The 16,786-nt window shown below is 46.5% G+C and overlaps 1 protein-coding gene across 1 annotated transcript in view; it reads left to right on the top strand.

Annotated features, from left to right (window-relative positions):
* HTT (huntingtin) overlaps positions 1 to 16,786 on the top strand; it is a 778,980-nt gene that overhangs the window by 58,370 nt on the left and 703,824 nt on the right. Inside the window, exons 12-15 of the mRNA XM_078772674.1 lie at positions 11,838 to 11,895; positions 12,314 to 12,414; positions 12,608 to 12,719; positions 14,110 to 14,241. Of these exons, the coding sequence (XP_078628800.1) occupies positions 11,838 to 11,895; positions 12,314 to 12,414; positions 12,608 to 12,719; positions 14,110 to 14,241 (403 nt within the window). The remainder of the gene's footprint in view (positions 1 to 11,837; positions 11,896 to 12,313; positions 12,415 to 12,607; positions 12,720 to 14,109; positions 14,242 to 16,786) is intronic.

The raw sequence follows: 16,786 nt of genomic DNA, 5'->3' as shown, positions 1-16,786 counted from the left end.
TCTACCAGTCCCTGACATCGACTGGGAGAAATTTTTGCCCACTCCTCCATGCAGAATTCTTTCAGCTGTGCGATGTTTGAGGGGTTTATTGCATGCACAGCTCGTTTAAAATCCCCCCACAACATCTCGATGGGATTTAGATCCGGGCTTTGACTTGGCCATTGCAGAACCCTCCATTTCTTTCTTTTCAGCCAATCCTTGGTGGATTTACTGGTATGTTTAGGGTCATTGTCATGTTGCAAGGTCCACCTTTGGCTGAGCTTCAACTTCCGACAGATGTCCTCACATTATCCTCAAGCACCCTCTGGTACAATGAAGAATTCCTAGTGGATTATATGATGGTGAGCTGCCCAGGCCCTGATGCAGCAAAGCTGCCCCAAACCATAATATTTCCACCACCATGCTTTACAGTTGGTATTAGGTTCTTGTGGTCAAATGCTGTCTTTGGTTTTCGCCAAACATGTCTTCTGGTACTGTGGCCAAATATCTCTACCTTTGACGCATCTGTCCAGAGCACATTGTTCCAGAAGTGCTGGTCTTTGCCTAGGTGTTCATTGGCAAACTTTAGTCTTGCCCTGATGTTCTTTCTGGACAGCAAAAGTTTCCTCCTGGAACACCCCCCATGTAGATCAAATTTGTGCAGCCTCTTTCTAATGGTAGACTCATGCACTTTGACATCAACAGTGGCAAGATCTACCTGTAGGTCACGTGATGACATTCTGGTGTTATTAGAGACTTCTTTCAGCATCTTGCGGTCTGCTCTCGGGCTGAACTTGCTGGGGCGGCCTGGCCTGAACAAGTTGGCAGTTGTTTGGAATCTTCTCCACTTGTAGATGATCTTCCTGACAGTCGAATGATTGATTTCAAATTGTTTGGATATCTTTTTAAATCCCTTCCCAGACTCGTAGGCATCTATAACCTTCTTTCTGAAGACCTCAGAGAGCTCTTTTGATCTAGGCATGGTGACGCCGCACACTTCAACAACAAAGAGCAAACCAAACGAAATGTCTGAGGTTTAAATAAGACACGTTCCTCCAAGATCCTCTCTAACGATGTTCTCATCATTTGCACCTGAGCTGGTGCACCTGATTCTAATTTTAGGTATTTGATGTAGTGCTAATGTAGGGGTGTACTTACTTTTTCCACATGCGAAATTTGTATTTATGTTTATTTAACTTGTACAATGGACGACAAAATGTAAATGTTTCATGATATTTGTTATATTATATCACCTTTATCAATCAATATTGTTGAAATGAAGATCAAATAGCTGTATGTTGAAATATGTTGAAAAAGTCAAAACTTTACATGGGGTGTACTTACTTTTTCATGTGACTGTAAGTCTTCTACAGACACTTATTTCTTTTATTGTATACGGGTTAAAGGAAAATTATGACACACCAGTATTTTTTAATTTTTGCATGAGATTGGATGATGAGAAATGCATCGACACGCTACTGCATATGGAAATTGAACTTGTAGCCGCTGCGTCATGAGGCAAGCTATGGAAAACACCAAACAAGTTATCAGCATCATGTACCAGGGTATATGCAGAGCACCGGAGAGAGACGGAGAGACAGAGACATGGAGAGAGACGGAGAGACAGAGACACGGAGAGAGACGGAGAGACAGAGAGACAGAGACACGGAGAGAGACGGAGAGAGAGACAGACATGGACAGACAGACACAGAGAGAGACGGACAGAGAGACATGGACAGAGAGACAGACACGGAGAGAGATGGACAGAGACAGACACGGAGAGAGACGGACAGAGACAGAGACACGGAGAGACGGACAGAGAGACAGACACGGAGAGAGACGGACAGAGAGACAGAGACACTGAGAGAGACGGACAGAGACACGGAGAGAGACGGAGAGAGAGACAGAGACAGAGAGACAGACAGAGACATGGACAGACAGAGACAGAAAGAGAGACAGAGACAGACACGGACGGAGAGAGAGATGGACAGAGAGACAGAGAGACACGGACAGAGAGACAGAGAGACAGAGACACGGAGAGAGATGGACAGAGAGACAGAGACACGGAGAGAGGCGGACAGAGAGATAGAGACACGGAGAGAGACGGACAGAGACAGAGACACAGAGAGACAGAGACACGGAGAGACATGGAGAGAGACGGAGAGACAGAGACATGGACAGACAGACACGGACAGAGAGACAGACACACACGGACAGAGAGAGACAGAGAGACAGACGGAGAAAGACGGACAGAGACAGAGACACGGAGAGAGATGGACAGAGAGACAGAGACACGGAGAGAGACGGACAGAGAGACAGAGACACGGACAGACAGACATGGACAGACAGACACGGAGAGAGACAGACAGACAGAGACATGGAGAGAGACGGACAGAGAGACAGAGACACGGACAGAGAGACATGGACAGACATGGAGAGAGACGGACAGAGACATGGACAGAGAGACAGAGACACAGAGAGAGACGGAGAGAGAGAGACAGAGACACTGAGAGAGACGGACAGAGACACTGAGAGAGACGGACAGAGACACGGAGAGAGACGGAGAGAGAGACAGAGACAGAGAGACAGACAGAGACAGAGAGACAGACAGAGACATGGACAGACAGACAGACAGAGAGACAGACAGACACGGACAGAGAGATACAGAGAGACAGAGACAGACGGAGAGAGATGGACAGAGAGACAGACACGGAGAGAGACGGACAGAGAGACAGAGACACGGAGAGAGACGGACAGAGAGACAGAGACGGAGAGAGACGGACACAGAGACAGAGAGACAGAGAGACGGAGAGAGACGGACAGAGAGACAGAGACACGGAGAGAGATGGACAGAGAGACAGAGACACGGAGAGAGATGGACAGAGAGACAGAGACACGGAGAGAGACGGACAGAGAGACAGAGACACGGAGAGAGACAGACGGACAGAGACACGGAGAGACGGACAGAGAGATAGAGACACGGAGAGAGATGGACAGAGACAGAGACACTGAGAGAGACGGACAGAGAGACAGAGACACGGAGAGACAGAGACACGGACAGACAGACACGGACAGAGAGACAGACACACACGGACAGAGAGAGAGAGAGAGACAGAGAGAGAGACAGAGAGACAGACGGAGAAAGACGGACAGAGACACGGAGAGACGGGCAGAGAGACAGAGACACGGAGAGAGACGGACAGAGAGATAGAGACACGGAGAGAGACGGACAGAGAGACAGAGACACTGAGAGAGACGGACAGAGAGACAGAGACACGGAGAGACATGGAGAGAGATGGAGAGAGACGGAGAGACAGACACGGACGGACAGACAGACACGGACAGAGACGGACAGAGAGACAGAGACACACACGGACAGTTTGAGAGAGAGAGACAGAGACAGACGGAGAAAGACGGACAGAGAGACAGACACGGAGAGAGACAGACGGACAGAGACACGGAGAGACGGACAGAGAGATAGAGACACGGAGAGAGATGGACAGAGACAGAGACACTGAGAGAGACGGACAGAGAGACAGAGACACGGAGAGACAGAGACACGGACAGACAGACACGGACAGAGAGACAGAGACACACACGGACAGAGAGAGAGAGAGACAGAGAGAGAGACAGAGAGACAGACGGAGAAAGACGGACAGAGACACGGAGAGACGGACAGAGAGACAGAGACACGGAGAGAGACGGACAGAGAGACAGAGACACGGAGAGAGACGGACAGAGAGATAGAGACACGGAGAGAGACGGACAGAGAGACAGAGACACTGAGAGAGACGGACAGAGAGACAGAGACACGGAGAGACATGGAGAGAGATGGAGAGAGACGGAGAGACAGAGACACGGACGGACAGACAGACACGGACAGAGACGGACAGAGAGACAGAGACACACACGGACAGTTTGAGAGAGAGAGACAGAGAGACAGATGGAGAAAGACGGACAGAGAGACAGATACACGGAGAGAGACGGACAGAGAGACAGAGACACGGAGAGAGATGGACAGAAAGATAGACACGGAGAGAGATGGACAGAGACAGAGACAGAGACAGAGACGGAGAGAGGCCGACAGAGAGACAGAGACACGGAGAGACAGAGACACGGACAGACAGACACGGACAGAGAGAGAGAGAGAGAGACAGAGAGAGAGAGAGAGAGACAGAGAGAGAGACAGAGAGACAGACGGAGAAAGACGGACAGAGACACGGAGAGACGGACAGAGAGACAGAGAGACGGACAGAGAGACAGAGAGACGGACAGAGAGACAGAGAGACAGAGACACGGAGAGAGACGGACAGAGAGACAGAGACACGGAGAGAGACGGACAGAGAGACAGAGACACGGAGAGAGACGGACAGAGAGATAGAGACACGGAGAGAGACGGACAGAGAGACAGAGACACTGAGAGAGACAGACAGAGACACGGAGAGACATGGAGAGAGATGGAGAGAGACGGAGAGACAGACACGGACGGACAGACAGACACGGACAGAGACGGACAGAGAGACAGAGACACACACGGACAGTTTGAGAGAGAGAGACAGAGACAGACGGAGAAAGACGGACAGAGAGACAGACACGGAGAGAGACAGACGGACAGAGACACGGAGAGACGGACAGAGAGATAGAGACACGGAGAGAGATGGACAGAGACAGAGACACTGAGAGAGACAGACAGAGACACGGAGAGACAGAGACACGGACAGACAGACACGGACAGAGAGACAGAGACACACACGGACAGAGAGAGAGAGAGAGACAGAGAGAGAGACAGAGAGACAGACGGAGAAAGACGGACAGAGACACGGAGAGACGGACAGAGAGACAGAGACACGGAGAGAGACGGACAGAGAGACAGAGACACGGAGAGAGACGGACAGAGAGATAGAGACACGGAGAGAGACGGACAGAGAGACAGAGACACTGAGAGAGACGGACAGAGAGACAGAGACACGGAGAGACATGGAGAGAGATGGACAGAGACGGAGAGACAGAGACACGGACGGACAGACAGACACGGACAGAGACGGACAGAGAGACAGAGACACACACGGACAGTTTGAGAGAGAGAGACAGAGACAGACGGAGAAAGACGGACAGAGAGACAGATACACGGAGAGAGACGGACAGAGAGACAGAGACACGGAGAGAGATGGACAGAAAGATAGACACGGAGAGAGATGGACAGAGACAGAGACAGAGACAGAGACGGAGAGAGGCCGACAGAGAGACAGAGACACGGAGAGAGACGGATAGAGAGACAGAGACACAGATAGAGACAGAGACAGAGACGGAGAGAGACGGACAGAGAGACAGAGACACGGACAGAGACGGACAGAGAGACAGAGACACGAACAGAGAGATGGACAGAGAGACAGAGACACGGACAGAGAGGCAGACACAGACACGGAGAGAGAGAGACAGAGACAGCCTTCCATAATGATATCATTTTAATATTATAATCTTCAGAATATTGAGAAAAAGGAATTGACTATTTTCTGGATTACAAGTGTGCCTGTAGACCTGAGTCAATTGTGAATAAATTAATTATTACATTTCAAGGTACCAAGAGTTCGACCATGTGCCAGAGGTAGGAGATTCAGTATCGAGAACGTTGTGTACGAACACAGTCCCAGATGTATGAACCCTGAATAACTTACGATTAGTGAATAATAATAACATCTGAATTATTATTTTTAACTGTGTGAACATCGATCATGAGTTATTGCTTGATCCAAATGAAACATGGCATACTCAGCAGGACACAAAATACATTTTGGGATTTACGGAGATGAAAGTTCTCTCATTCAGTGATGAAACGCGACTTCGAGACCGTGAAGGGCGTTATGGTCAAAGCTGATTCTCAATTGCAATACAAGATTTCAATGTGACATTCACGAGCGTTTGCTTTCTGCTAAAACATCATCCTTGAAGTAATGAGACAAAAATTCACATTGTGGGCGAACACGTTTCTCGGAATTTACTTTTCCGAGTTGAGCACACTTTTTGCCTGGTTAAGTGTGATCAAATCGAAAATTTCTCAGCATCCTCTGTCCATCTCGTGAATGACAACCGACTGCTACACAACAAACCAATTTGATTGCAATCAAAAGTGATAAAACACATCAATGCGTGATAATCCGACGGTAATGCGCAGTATTTAATACGTGACGGTAATTCAATAGGTAAGTAGAGCGACACTCGTTCGGTAAAGCGCATACCTCCTCCAGGCTGTACAGTTTATGATTTGTATCCCACTGATAGGTCGGATGTGGATTCGCACCTGAACCAAAATCTAACCTCTGCCTGGTTGGCCATATCACTCAATGGCGAAGAATCGCTTAAAAAATTCTACTAGCCGGATCCGGATCTGCATCTTCACCAAAATTTAATTTATTCTTCCTTGTCACACACACGACCTGTCCAAGAAGTTTCGTCCAAATCCACTAATAACTTTTTGAGATGTCGTGCGCTGCGTCGTTTTTGCCCTATCTCTCGATGGTGAAGAATCACTTAATGTTTTTCTCAGATCCAGATAGGGATCCAGATCTTCACCAAAATCTAATGATTTCGTTTGTGTCACACACCCAACCTCTCCACCAAGTTTCATCTGAATCCGTCCACAACTTTTTGAGATATCCCGTTCACAAACAAACAGACAGACAAACAAAAAGACAGGGGTAAAAAACATCACCTACATCCACCTTCGGTGACGGAGGCAAAAAAATGCAGTCTGAAAATCACGTGACACGGCTTGGCCAATGACGTCGTGAAGTGGCGAGATGAAAAGACGGCTAAACTCTCTTTAAATATGGCACTGGACCAGCCACACCTTCAGCCAATGATGCTACTCACAGCCATATGCTGAATATGGAAGAAGAAGAAGAACTCTACTCATTATTATTTAATTATATATTTTTGTATGAAAAGTTTGTGTCGATCTGGTAACAAAAATGCTATTCCATTGAACTTCCAAGAAGTTTCTCTGGGGGGGCAGCCATGTCCTGTTTTTGGAAAGGCCGCAGCTGGCCGGATGAGGTGGTCTTCTATTGGCAGTGAAACTCTTGTGATTTATGAAATAGCTCACATAATAATAATCTTTTTCTTCTACTTCTGCTTGTGATTTGAGTGTGTGAAAATGAAATTTTCAAGTTTTGAAAACTATGAATAAATTGGCAAATTGTCGAGCTTAACTCGTACCATTTTCAATTAATTTGTCATCGTTATTGTGTGCCTTTCATCAAACACCCAATCTGCTTATATGTTATATCATGTGCAAAAATTGTCCAATTATGTGTAAAAACGCCATTTCTGTTCCATCACTGGTGTTTGTGTGTGCGTGCCACGTACTTGCTTTTGCAGTATCCTATTTCTGAACGTGACCATTGTACATTACCCCCTGTGGGTGGTGGTCCCTGGTATGTTGTTCTGTGAAGATTTCTTTTTGTAGTGTCGACCTCTCTGCTGACGGTGCGAGTCATCGTTATCTTTTAGCTGTCCGTTTTCCTTAGGCCTTGCAGATTCGTATCTCAGAAAACAGACCCTGCAATGAGGATCCCAGCGGACTGTCATGGCCTATTTTCCCCGCCGTACCGAGGAAATAGTTTTTAAATTGTACCGAGTCATGATATGTGCAAACTGCTTCATGCAATCTTAAGCTGGATAAAGCTCAATAATGGCATTGAGATGGGAATGTTGTGCAGTAATCTTCTGCTTTATTTTGCAGTGTATGAGAATCCTCATTGTCAAATGAGGAGTAAGCAGAACATGCAGCTGATGGAGCTTTCTGTGTGTTGGTGTATTTGTAAATCCGACTGTTATATCATAATTCTGTATTTTGTATTTCTGTATTTGATGCAGTATTTCTGTATTAATTCTGATTCTGTATTTGATGCGTCACATGCATCCATCCATCCGTGTCAGCTGTTTCCAGAATGTCAGTTCTGTCGAAGGGGTTTCTGTGTGTGCAAACCTAGTTTGGACGGATTGCCAATCAACTGTCGGTTGGGGGACCGAATTAGGATTTTGGTTTGTGTACCGGCATTTGATAGCCTCTTGATAACACGGTGGGATCTTTAACATTCACCCGCAAAGGCAAGGAGCTATGACTATAGCCTTAATACATACATTGATGCAACGACTTGCCTGAGAAGCACTTGGGTGACAGTTTGTAGTGGGGTCAGGAATCGAGCCCAAACTAGACAGCTCAAAGGTTAGTGCCCGACCTCTGACCTATTCTCCCAGTTCACTGCAGCACATACAGTGGACATTATTTGAGTCTGGGAACAAGGAGCTTAACAGCAGTGACCCATGTAATTTAGTGACAGGACCTTGGCAGCATGGTTTGACCGAGGAGTAACATCAGTCAGGCCTTTACCATTTCTCCAAATACGTTGAGCCCTTCTAAACCAAGGTCTGCTTCCTTTGGTTGGCTTGAGCGCAACTTGGGAATCACTGAACTCGACACTTGGTGAGCTGGCCAAAATCGCAGGTGGTACAAATATCTACATCTTCACAGTCCACAAAGTCTTTGTCAGCAGCTTCATTGAGTAACACTCTCTGTTATGGGCTGGTGCCTCAGCATCATGTCTGTGGTTCCTGGATTCTGTGGAATCAAAAGCTCTCAAAATTAATGCAATCTCCCATTATGAGGCCAAGCACAAGGTCTGCTTTCACATTATAGGCAGGTCCGTGGTCCATTTTCTTTCTACCCTCTATTCACCGTTATTGCTCGCTCTGCTCTCTGTCCTCCGACCCTCCTCAGTAACGCCAGGATGCACGCGTTCTTCCAGTAACCCACTCCTGATTAAACTTCCAAAATCCAGGCTGACTTTGCATCTCAACTCTTATTCCTCGCTTCTCCCATCTGAATGAATGAATGAATGAATGAATGATCGTTTTAAGGCCATTTTCCCCGCTAGAGCGGGGGTTAGCCTTGCGGGCCCCATGACAATCATGGTTCCCTGTTTGAGGCAGTTTTTATGACCGGATGCCCTTCCTGACGCCAACCCTTGGTCACGCTCTTACGATGTGCAGGGATACGGTGTACCTATTCTAACCCGGGGTACACACCGTGATCATTCATCCCAGCAAGCTGGTGCTCAATTTGCCGACCTCGGAAGGATGACAGGCTGAGTCAACCCCCCTGGCGTTAATTCAGCGATCGACCGGGATTCGAACCCAGGATCCTAGGATCCCAAGCCGGCACCCTAACCGCTAGGCCAACACCAGGCCAACACCAGGCTCCCATCTATGGAACCATTTTCCATAGGGTGTTCTGGAACCACTTTCCATAGGGTGCACCACCAACTTTTATCGTGTCACAATCGCGTGCAAATAGAGGTTGATGCAGATAAAATTGAAATTATAATGGTGAACTGGAACGTCACACTGTAGAGCACATAGTCTTGCCTCGCACACTCATTCTCACCAAAAATACCATCGTTGACTGAAAATCCTACTATTATGGCCATATGCCCGTATCATCCATACCACTTTCCATAGGGTGCACCGCCAACTTTTATCGTGTCACAATCGCGTGCAAATAGAGGTTGATGCAGATAAAATTGAAATTATAATGGTGAACTGGAACGTCACACTGTAGAGCACATAGTCTTGCCTCCCACACTCATTCTCACCAAAAATACCATCGTTGACTGAAAATCCTACTATTATGGCCATATGCCCGTATCATCCATACACCCCAACAATATTGTGTCACATACATTACCATCATCCTTAGTGTTGAAGAACAATTTGTGTATTTCTACACTAGCTTTATTGATTTATTGATTGGATATTAGGATATATAAGGACCACTTTTGCACATTAAGGCTACATTGAGTCAATGAAGATTAATAGGAAAAACATTTCAAACTATATTCCCCATGGCTAGTCGATCATACAATATCTTCAGAAAGTATTCACTGCCCTTGACTTTTTCACATTTTATTGTTACAACCTGAAATTATAATTGTTTAAATTAACTTTTTTTTTGCCATTGATCTGCACATAATACCCCATTATGTCAAAGTGGAATTTGTTTTTAGAAATTTCTACAAAGTAATTAAAAATGAAAAGCTTAAATGTCTTGAGTCCATGAATATTCAAGCACTTTGCCTTGACACTCCAAATTGAGCTCAGGTGCATCCAAATAGCTTTGATCTTCCTCGAGATGTCTCTACAACTTGATTGGAGTCCACCTGTAGCAAATTCAATTGAATGGACATTATATAGAAAGAAACACACCTTTCTATACAAGGTCACACAGTTGGTAGTGCATGTGTAGGGTCTGTCCAGCTTTATCAAAATTGTGACAGACAACTTGTTAGACAAAAAGGAATATTTATTCATATGCACGGAGACAATCTGCTTGTCCGCAAGGGCAAACAGATCTCTGACTTCTATTCTGTCTGAATTGTAATTTATACTCGGTGTCTACGAGAAAGGAAGGCAAAAGCAAAGACTGGAGCATAAGATCAGAGCACAGGAATGCAGATATGAGGACCCTTGGCTTCATATTTTACACAAGGTCAAGCCACAGATAAAACATGTTTTGCCAACTCAAACGCGGAGACACAGTTCTGCTCGACAACTGTGAGATGGCTTTATGCCAATGGTGCACAAGCAAACATATTTCCCTTAATTTCACGTGACTACCCCACATGATGTAAATACCCAGCATGCTTTACGACCATCGGTGCCACTGATTGGTCCAGAGATGACAATTATTCATTTTTACCCTGACACGTCAGAGCAGAAATTTTACCATGGAGCTGAAGGAACAGTCCGTAGAATTCCGAGATAGAATTGAGGAGGCACATGTCTGGGGAAGGGTATAAAGCGATTTTTAGAATGGTGAAAGTTTTCAAGAGCACAGTGAGCTTCATCATTAGGAAATGGAAAGAATATGGAACTATGGGACTCTTCCTAGAGCAGGCCTTCTGACCAAACTGAGCAACCGGGCAAGAAAGACCTTGATCAGGGAGGTGACCAAGAACCCAATGACCATTTTGACAGAAATACAGAGTTCCTTGGCTGAGATTGGAGAATCTGCCAGAAGGACAACAGTCTCTGCAACCATTCATAAATCGAGGCTTCATGGTAGAGTGGCCAGACGAAAGCCACTCAAGAAAAAGGCACATGACAGCACGCCTGGAGTTTGTAAAAAGGCTCATGAGGAAAAAGATTGTGGTCTGACAAGATGAAAATTGAACTAGTTGGCTTGAATGCAAAGCGCTATGTCTGGCAGAAAGCGGTCATCACAGGTCACCACCCATCTAATACCATCCCTGCCATGAAGTATGATTGTGGCAGCATCATGCTATGGGGATGCTTTTCAACGGCAGGGACTTGGGAGACTTGTTAGATTTGATTCAACCAATTATTGCTGGAATACAGCAGCTGGTTGCAGATAATTGGTTTGAAGTGGAAATATATAGAAGTATGCGTGCGCACACAGGACACACGCACACGCACACACGCACGTTACGATAGTCTCGAAACACCTTCTGGGCGAAACAAGAGAGCGCAAAAGTAATAAAAATTACTACATGCATTGCATTTCTATTTCAATCCCCGGATACTGGGAAGACAATGTAGTCTGGTTGTGCCGAAAGTGTTAAAGTTATCAATTTTATGAGCATAGAGTTCAAGCAAATGTTCTTATCACAGTAAATTATTAACATTTGGCTGATGAAGTTCAATCTTCTTTTGAGTCACACTTATCTGATTATACAGCGATGCATATGTTGTGAATGGTGAAGCAACAATGGGGAGATGTGGATGTTGTATTCGGAGTCAAGAATTTACAGCAGGTTTCATGACTCTTTCTAACCCTGCAGGCTGGAATACCCGACGATGATATAACCACGAAAGAGAGCAGCTCGATGTCAATACATGGTGAGATGTTGAGCTGAAATAGCAGGTTTTAAAATTTATTTATAAGCCTGTGTTAAACACCACCAATTTTTCACCTTGTAAAATTAAAACCTAAAATTAAAGTCTCATCTGCGGTATGCGATTGCATGTGTTCCTGATTGAAAACAAATTTCACAGACACACGGGCACATAGGCACACAGAGACACGCTCACGCACAGTCACGCCCGCGCACAGGCACACAGACACGTCCATGCACACAGACACAGACACACACGCACGCATGCACAGACACGCACGCATGCACAGACACGCATGCACGCACATACACACTGAAGCACTGAGACCGTGAGACTCATACTGAGGCTTTATTTCGCAATCGTGCTGTGCTTAATGAAATTCTCTTCTAAATTTTTTTGTGTTCATTTTGTTTTCCTTCAGAGCAAGCATGTAGGTATTATTCATTTGGAGAAGAGGAAACCGAAGAGTTGCTCGAAGAATTGCAAGAAATTGAAGCAGGAACAGATGATGCTGAAGACAATGTAAGATAATGTACATAATACTACGCTTGTCAGTCTTTGTTTTGTACCACCATCGATTCCATGTTGGAGCCGCTCTCCCCACACTGTGCGTGATCTTTCTTTCCTCGACATGAGAGAATGCAACCTCAAGCCGGGTTGCCTCTATGGCTGTGGTTGAGGACCAAACATCCATAATAGACTTTGTGCTACACAGGAGGAAGGTGTTAAAGGAGATGTTGGACACTACTCCGACGAGGACACACCACCAGTGGTTCACTGTGTGCGTGTGCTTACTGCGTCATTCCTACTGTCGTGCAAAAAGAACGGTAAGTTTACACCTCCGTGAACCTATAATTATAATTTTCCTGTTTCAGACCTACTGACTGTCATCTCTATATAAGGAGCAAAATTTCTCGTTGTGGTCACATATACGATGGTCGGTATAAAGTGGGTGGGAACGTGGGGTATGTGGAGGGGGCTGGTAAGGGGAGGAGTAGGGGACTGGTAAGGGGAGGAGTAGGGGGCTTGTAAGGGGAGGAGTAGGGGATGTGGGGGTAGAAAGTAGTGGGGGAGATATATGGTAGCCCAGGAGAACCTGAGATTGGGGAAGTGGATGGGAAGGGGTGGAGTTGTGGGGGATTTGCGGGTGTTGGGGTGGTGGAAGGCAAAGTGCAAAACCATCGTGGAGGAATGGACACACACACACACACACACACACACACACACACACACACACACACACACACACACACACACACACACACACACACACACACACATGCACACACACGCACACACACGGTAACCACTTCTTAAATAGAGCAGCAAAGTAAAAATGTGGTGAACAGTAGGAAATCGTTTTTATTAATACTGACTTTTATTATTAATACTGTATATTAATATATAAAAATATATTATTAATAATAATACTTTTATTATTAATTATTAATATTATTTTATTGACACTTAAATCGTTTTTATATGTAACGCAATAAAAATGAGTGAGTGGGGGAGATACTTGGTCGCCCCAGGTGAACATGTCCATCATCCTGTCTATAAATTACATGAGCTGCATCCTCAGCGTCACGAGTAACAAACGACTTACTCTGACAGCTCCCTGTTACATGGCCATCTAACATGCTCAAAAAACACACAGACCATACTTCACTTACCCCCGTCCAGCTATGGATCCCCCTCCTGCCCCTCCTCCCCCAATTCCATGTAACAATATATTAATCCCCTCTTCGAACTCTATTCTTGAGAGTACTATCATGAGCTGACGCAGTTCCTTTAATTTACTGAAATGGTATTTGAAGACATTGACTGAGATTCTATCTCATGCCTCCTCCCCCTCCCCACTCCATGCTATACATTTGTGTAATATGGACCAATATTATGACGTATTGCTGGTTCTACAGTCCAGGATCCAAGAAGTTCGAAACTTCAAACCTGGATGTGTATGATCTTTGTCCATTTCCGTGTATGAAATGTCGATGTAAAGGATGTTTCTGCAGAATGTAAGCTACACGATGCAGATTATAGTTACATCCAAAGAGGTGTGTGTGTGTGTGTGTGTGTGTGTGTGTGTGTGTGTGTGTGTGTGTGTGTGTGTGTGTGTGTGTGTGTGTGTGTGTGTGTGTGTGTGTGTGTGTGCGTGCGTGCGTATGTGTGTATTTGCGTGTGTGCACGTGCATTATTATTTTTTGCACTCCCCAGGTCTTATATCGGACAGCCGAGTCAGGGTGAGCGTCAAGATGTTATCTCTGGGATGTGTAACTGCAGCTGTTGCTCTCCAACCCCAGGCTTTCTTCTTGCCACTATATAAGGACCAGGCTTCCAGCAGAGAAGGTGAGCTGTGCTTGTGTAGTGAAAATGAGTCCGCAGCTTAACCCAAGTCAAATAAAACAGGGTGGCAGGACATGATGCAACCTCAAATAGGGTTCCAATACCAAAATGCAACGTTTTGCAATGGAACTGCGGCATTAAGTGTTGACTTTTAAATATTTGTTTTCATAGTAAGCCCTGGTGTTGGGCTAGCGGCTAGGGTGTCAGCTCAGGATCCTAGGATCCTGGGTTCGAATCCCGGTCGATCGCTGAATTAACGCCAGGGGGGTTGACTCAGCCTGTCATCCTTCCGAGGTCGGCTATTTGAGGACCAGTTCACTGGTAATTCCCTGTTTGTCGTTAAAGGCGGCAAAAAGGGTTGGCGTCAGGAAGGGCATCCGGCCGTAAAACATTGCTTCAAAAAGGGGACCGAAAAACAACAACAACCACGGTTCCCGAAAAAGGCCAACCCCCGCTTGTGGGGAAAAATGGCCTCTAAAGGTGTTTTTTTTTTTTTTCCATAGTATGCGATGTCAAGGGTTGTAGAGGAGCTAGAAAATCGAACGAATCAGGACTTAACAGAACAAAAATAACAGAAGGGGGGAGGGGGCGGGACGGAACCCACCAATTAATCATCCACTTTCTAAACTCCCCTCTTGCCCCTCCCATCCAAATCCCCCCCCTTGCACCTACACTCCGAAACTTCCCCCTTGCCCCTCCACTCTTAAACTCCCCCCTTGCCCCTCCACTCCTGAACTCCCCCCTTGCCCTTCCCCTCCTAAACTTCCCCTTTGCCCCTCCCCTCCTAATCCCCCCCCTTGCCCCTCCACTCCTGATCTCCCCCCTTTCCCCTTCCCTCCAAAACTCCCCCCTTGCCCCTCCCCTCCTAAAATCCCCCCTCACTCCTCCCCTTCAAAACTCCCCCCCAATCCCTCCCATTCAATTCTCCCCCCATACCATTCCTCTCCAATTCTCTCTCCTCCCCCCTCCTCCTCCAAGCTGCCTCCTCCCCACTTCGTCTCCCTTCTATCTCATACCTCCACCCCCCCAAACCTTCTACTTTCCTCTGCCCCCCCTCAAACAACCCCTCACTGTGCCGCATCCCTTCACCAGCAAACCTTTCATCCTCCTCATCCTTCCCTTTCTTGGAACTCTTCTGCAACATCTGAAACACTATCAACTGCTATCCCTACCTCCCCCTCTCATCCTTCATCTTACCCTACTCCTCCCCTCCCCTGTCCTGTACCCGATGCTCCCCCTCTCTCTTCATTAACGGTATGGACCTCAAACATCCGGGGCCTTCGCTCAAACCTGACTGATCTCTCCATACAGGTTGCTTCTGACAATCCAGACTTGATCTGCTTAACAGAGACTTTCCTCCTTCAAGATGTCTCTGATTCCTTAATATCTCTTCCTGGTTACTCCCTCCTCCGGTATGATAGACCTGAGCCTCGGCCTGGTGGTGGGGTGGCTATCTTTGTCAAAAACTCTCTTCCTCACTCTCCTTGCACTGCTCTCTTTCCTCCTCACCTGCAGGAGTACCTCTGGTTACGGCTTCCTCTCCGCTCCCACCTTTTGTTCATATGTGTTCTGTACCGTCCCCCAAACAGTGATGACTCCATCTACATTTCAATGTCTGACAACATGGACCAACTTCTATCCACTCATCCCAACTCTCTCTTCCTCATATGTGGTGACTTCAACTGTCATCATGCCACCTGGTTGGGTGTGGGTTCCTCTCTCACTAGTCATGGCACCTCAGCAAAGGACTTCTGTGACTCACTGGGATTGACACAATCTGTCAATTTCCCGACCCGGATCTCAGCCAATGGAGTATCTTCTCTTCTAGACTTGGTTATGACAAACTTCCCTGCTAATGTCTGCTGCTCTTCTTCTGCTCCAATCGGTTCTTCTGATCATGTGCTTGTCAAAGTGGACATCTCTCTGGCCATTCTCAGAGAGCCTCCTCAGCGTCGACGAGTCTGGCATTTCACTCAGGCCGACTGGGACGGTCTTCAAGCAGCCATCAATCGTCTGGATTGGTCTCCCATCTCCACTGCCTCTGACATCAATTCTTCCTGGGAATTCTTCCAAAGCAAACTGATCTCTCTCATGCACAGATTTATCCCATCTCGCCTTCAATTGTCTTACCCTTCCTCCCGTCCATGGTACACTGAATCTTGTGGTGAGGCAGTTGCCCTGAAACAACTTGCCTTTGCCTCTTGGAAGGCTAATCCAACTGAAGGAAATCTCAGTTCCTTCCACCAAGCTCGGAACAAGTGTGTGTCTACCCTCAGGAGTGCCAGGAAGCACTATCTCTCCTCACTCAAGAATGAACTCTCAAACCTGTCTCCTTCCTCCAAATCCTGGTGGCGTCTGGTCAAATCCGTTTCTGGTGTTTGTTCCCCCTCCATCCCCTCCCTTACCTCAAATGGCCACACAGTTGACATCGCACGTGACAAAGCCGAATGCCTCAACTCTGTGTTCGCCTCAAAATCCTTAGTCCCAAACCCATCTCTCTCTGTTCCCACCTTTCCCAGTCGAACCCAACTGCTCCTGGACTCTGTGT

The sequence above is a fragment of the Myxine glutinosa genome, chromosome 2 (assembly GCF_964187855.1).
Source record: "Myxine glutinosa chromosome 2, kmMyxGlut1.1, whole genome shotgun sequence".
NCBI lineage: Eukaryota > Metazoa > Chordata > Myxini > Myxiniformes > Myxinidae > Myxine > Myxine glutinosa.
Note: the sequence above shows the minus strand (reverse complement) of the source record. Positions and strands in the feature narration are given on the sequence as shown.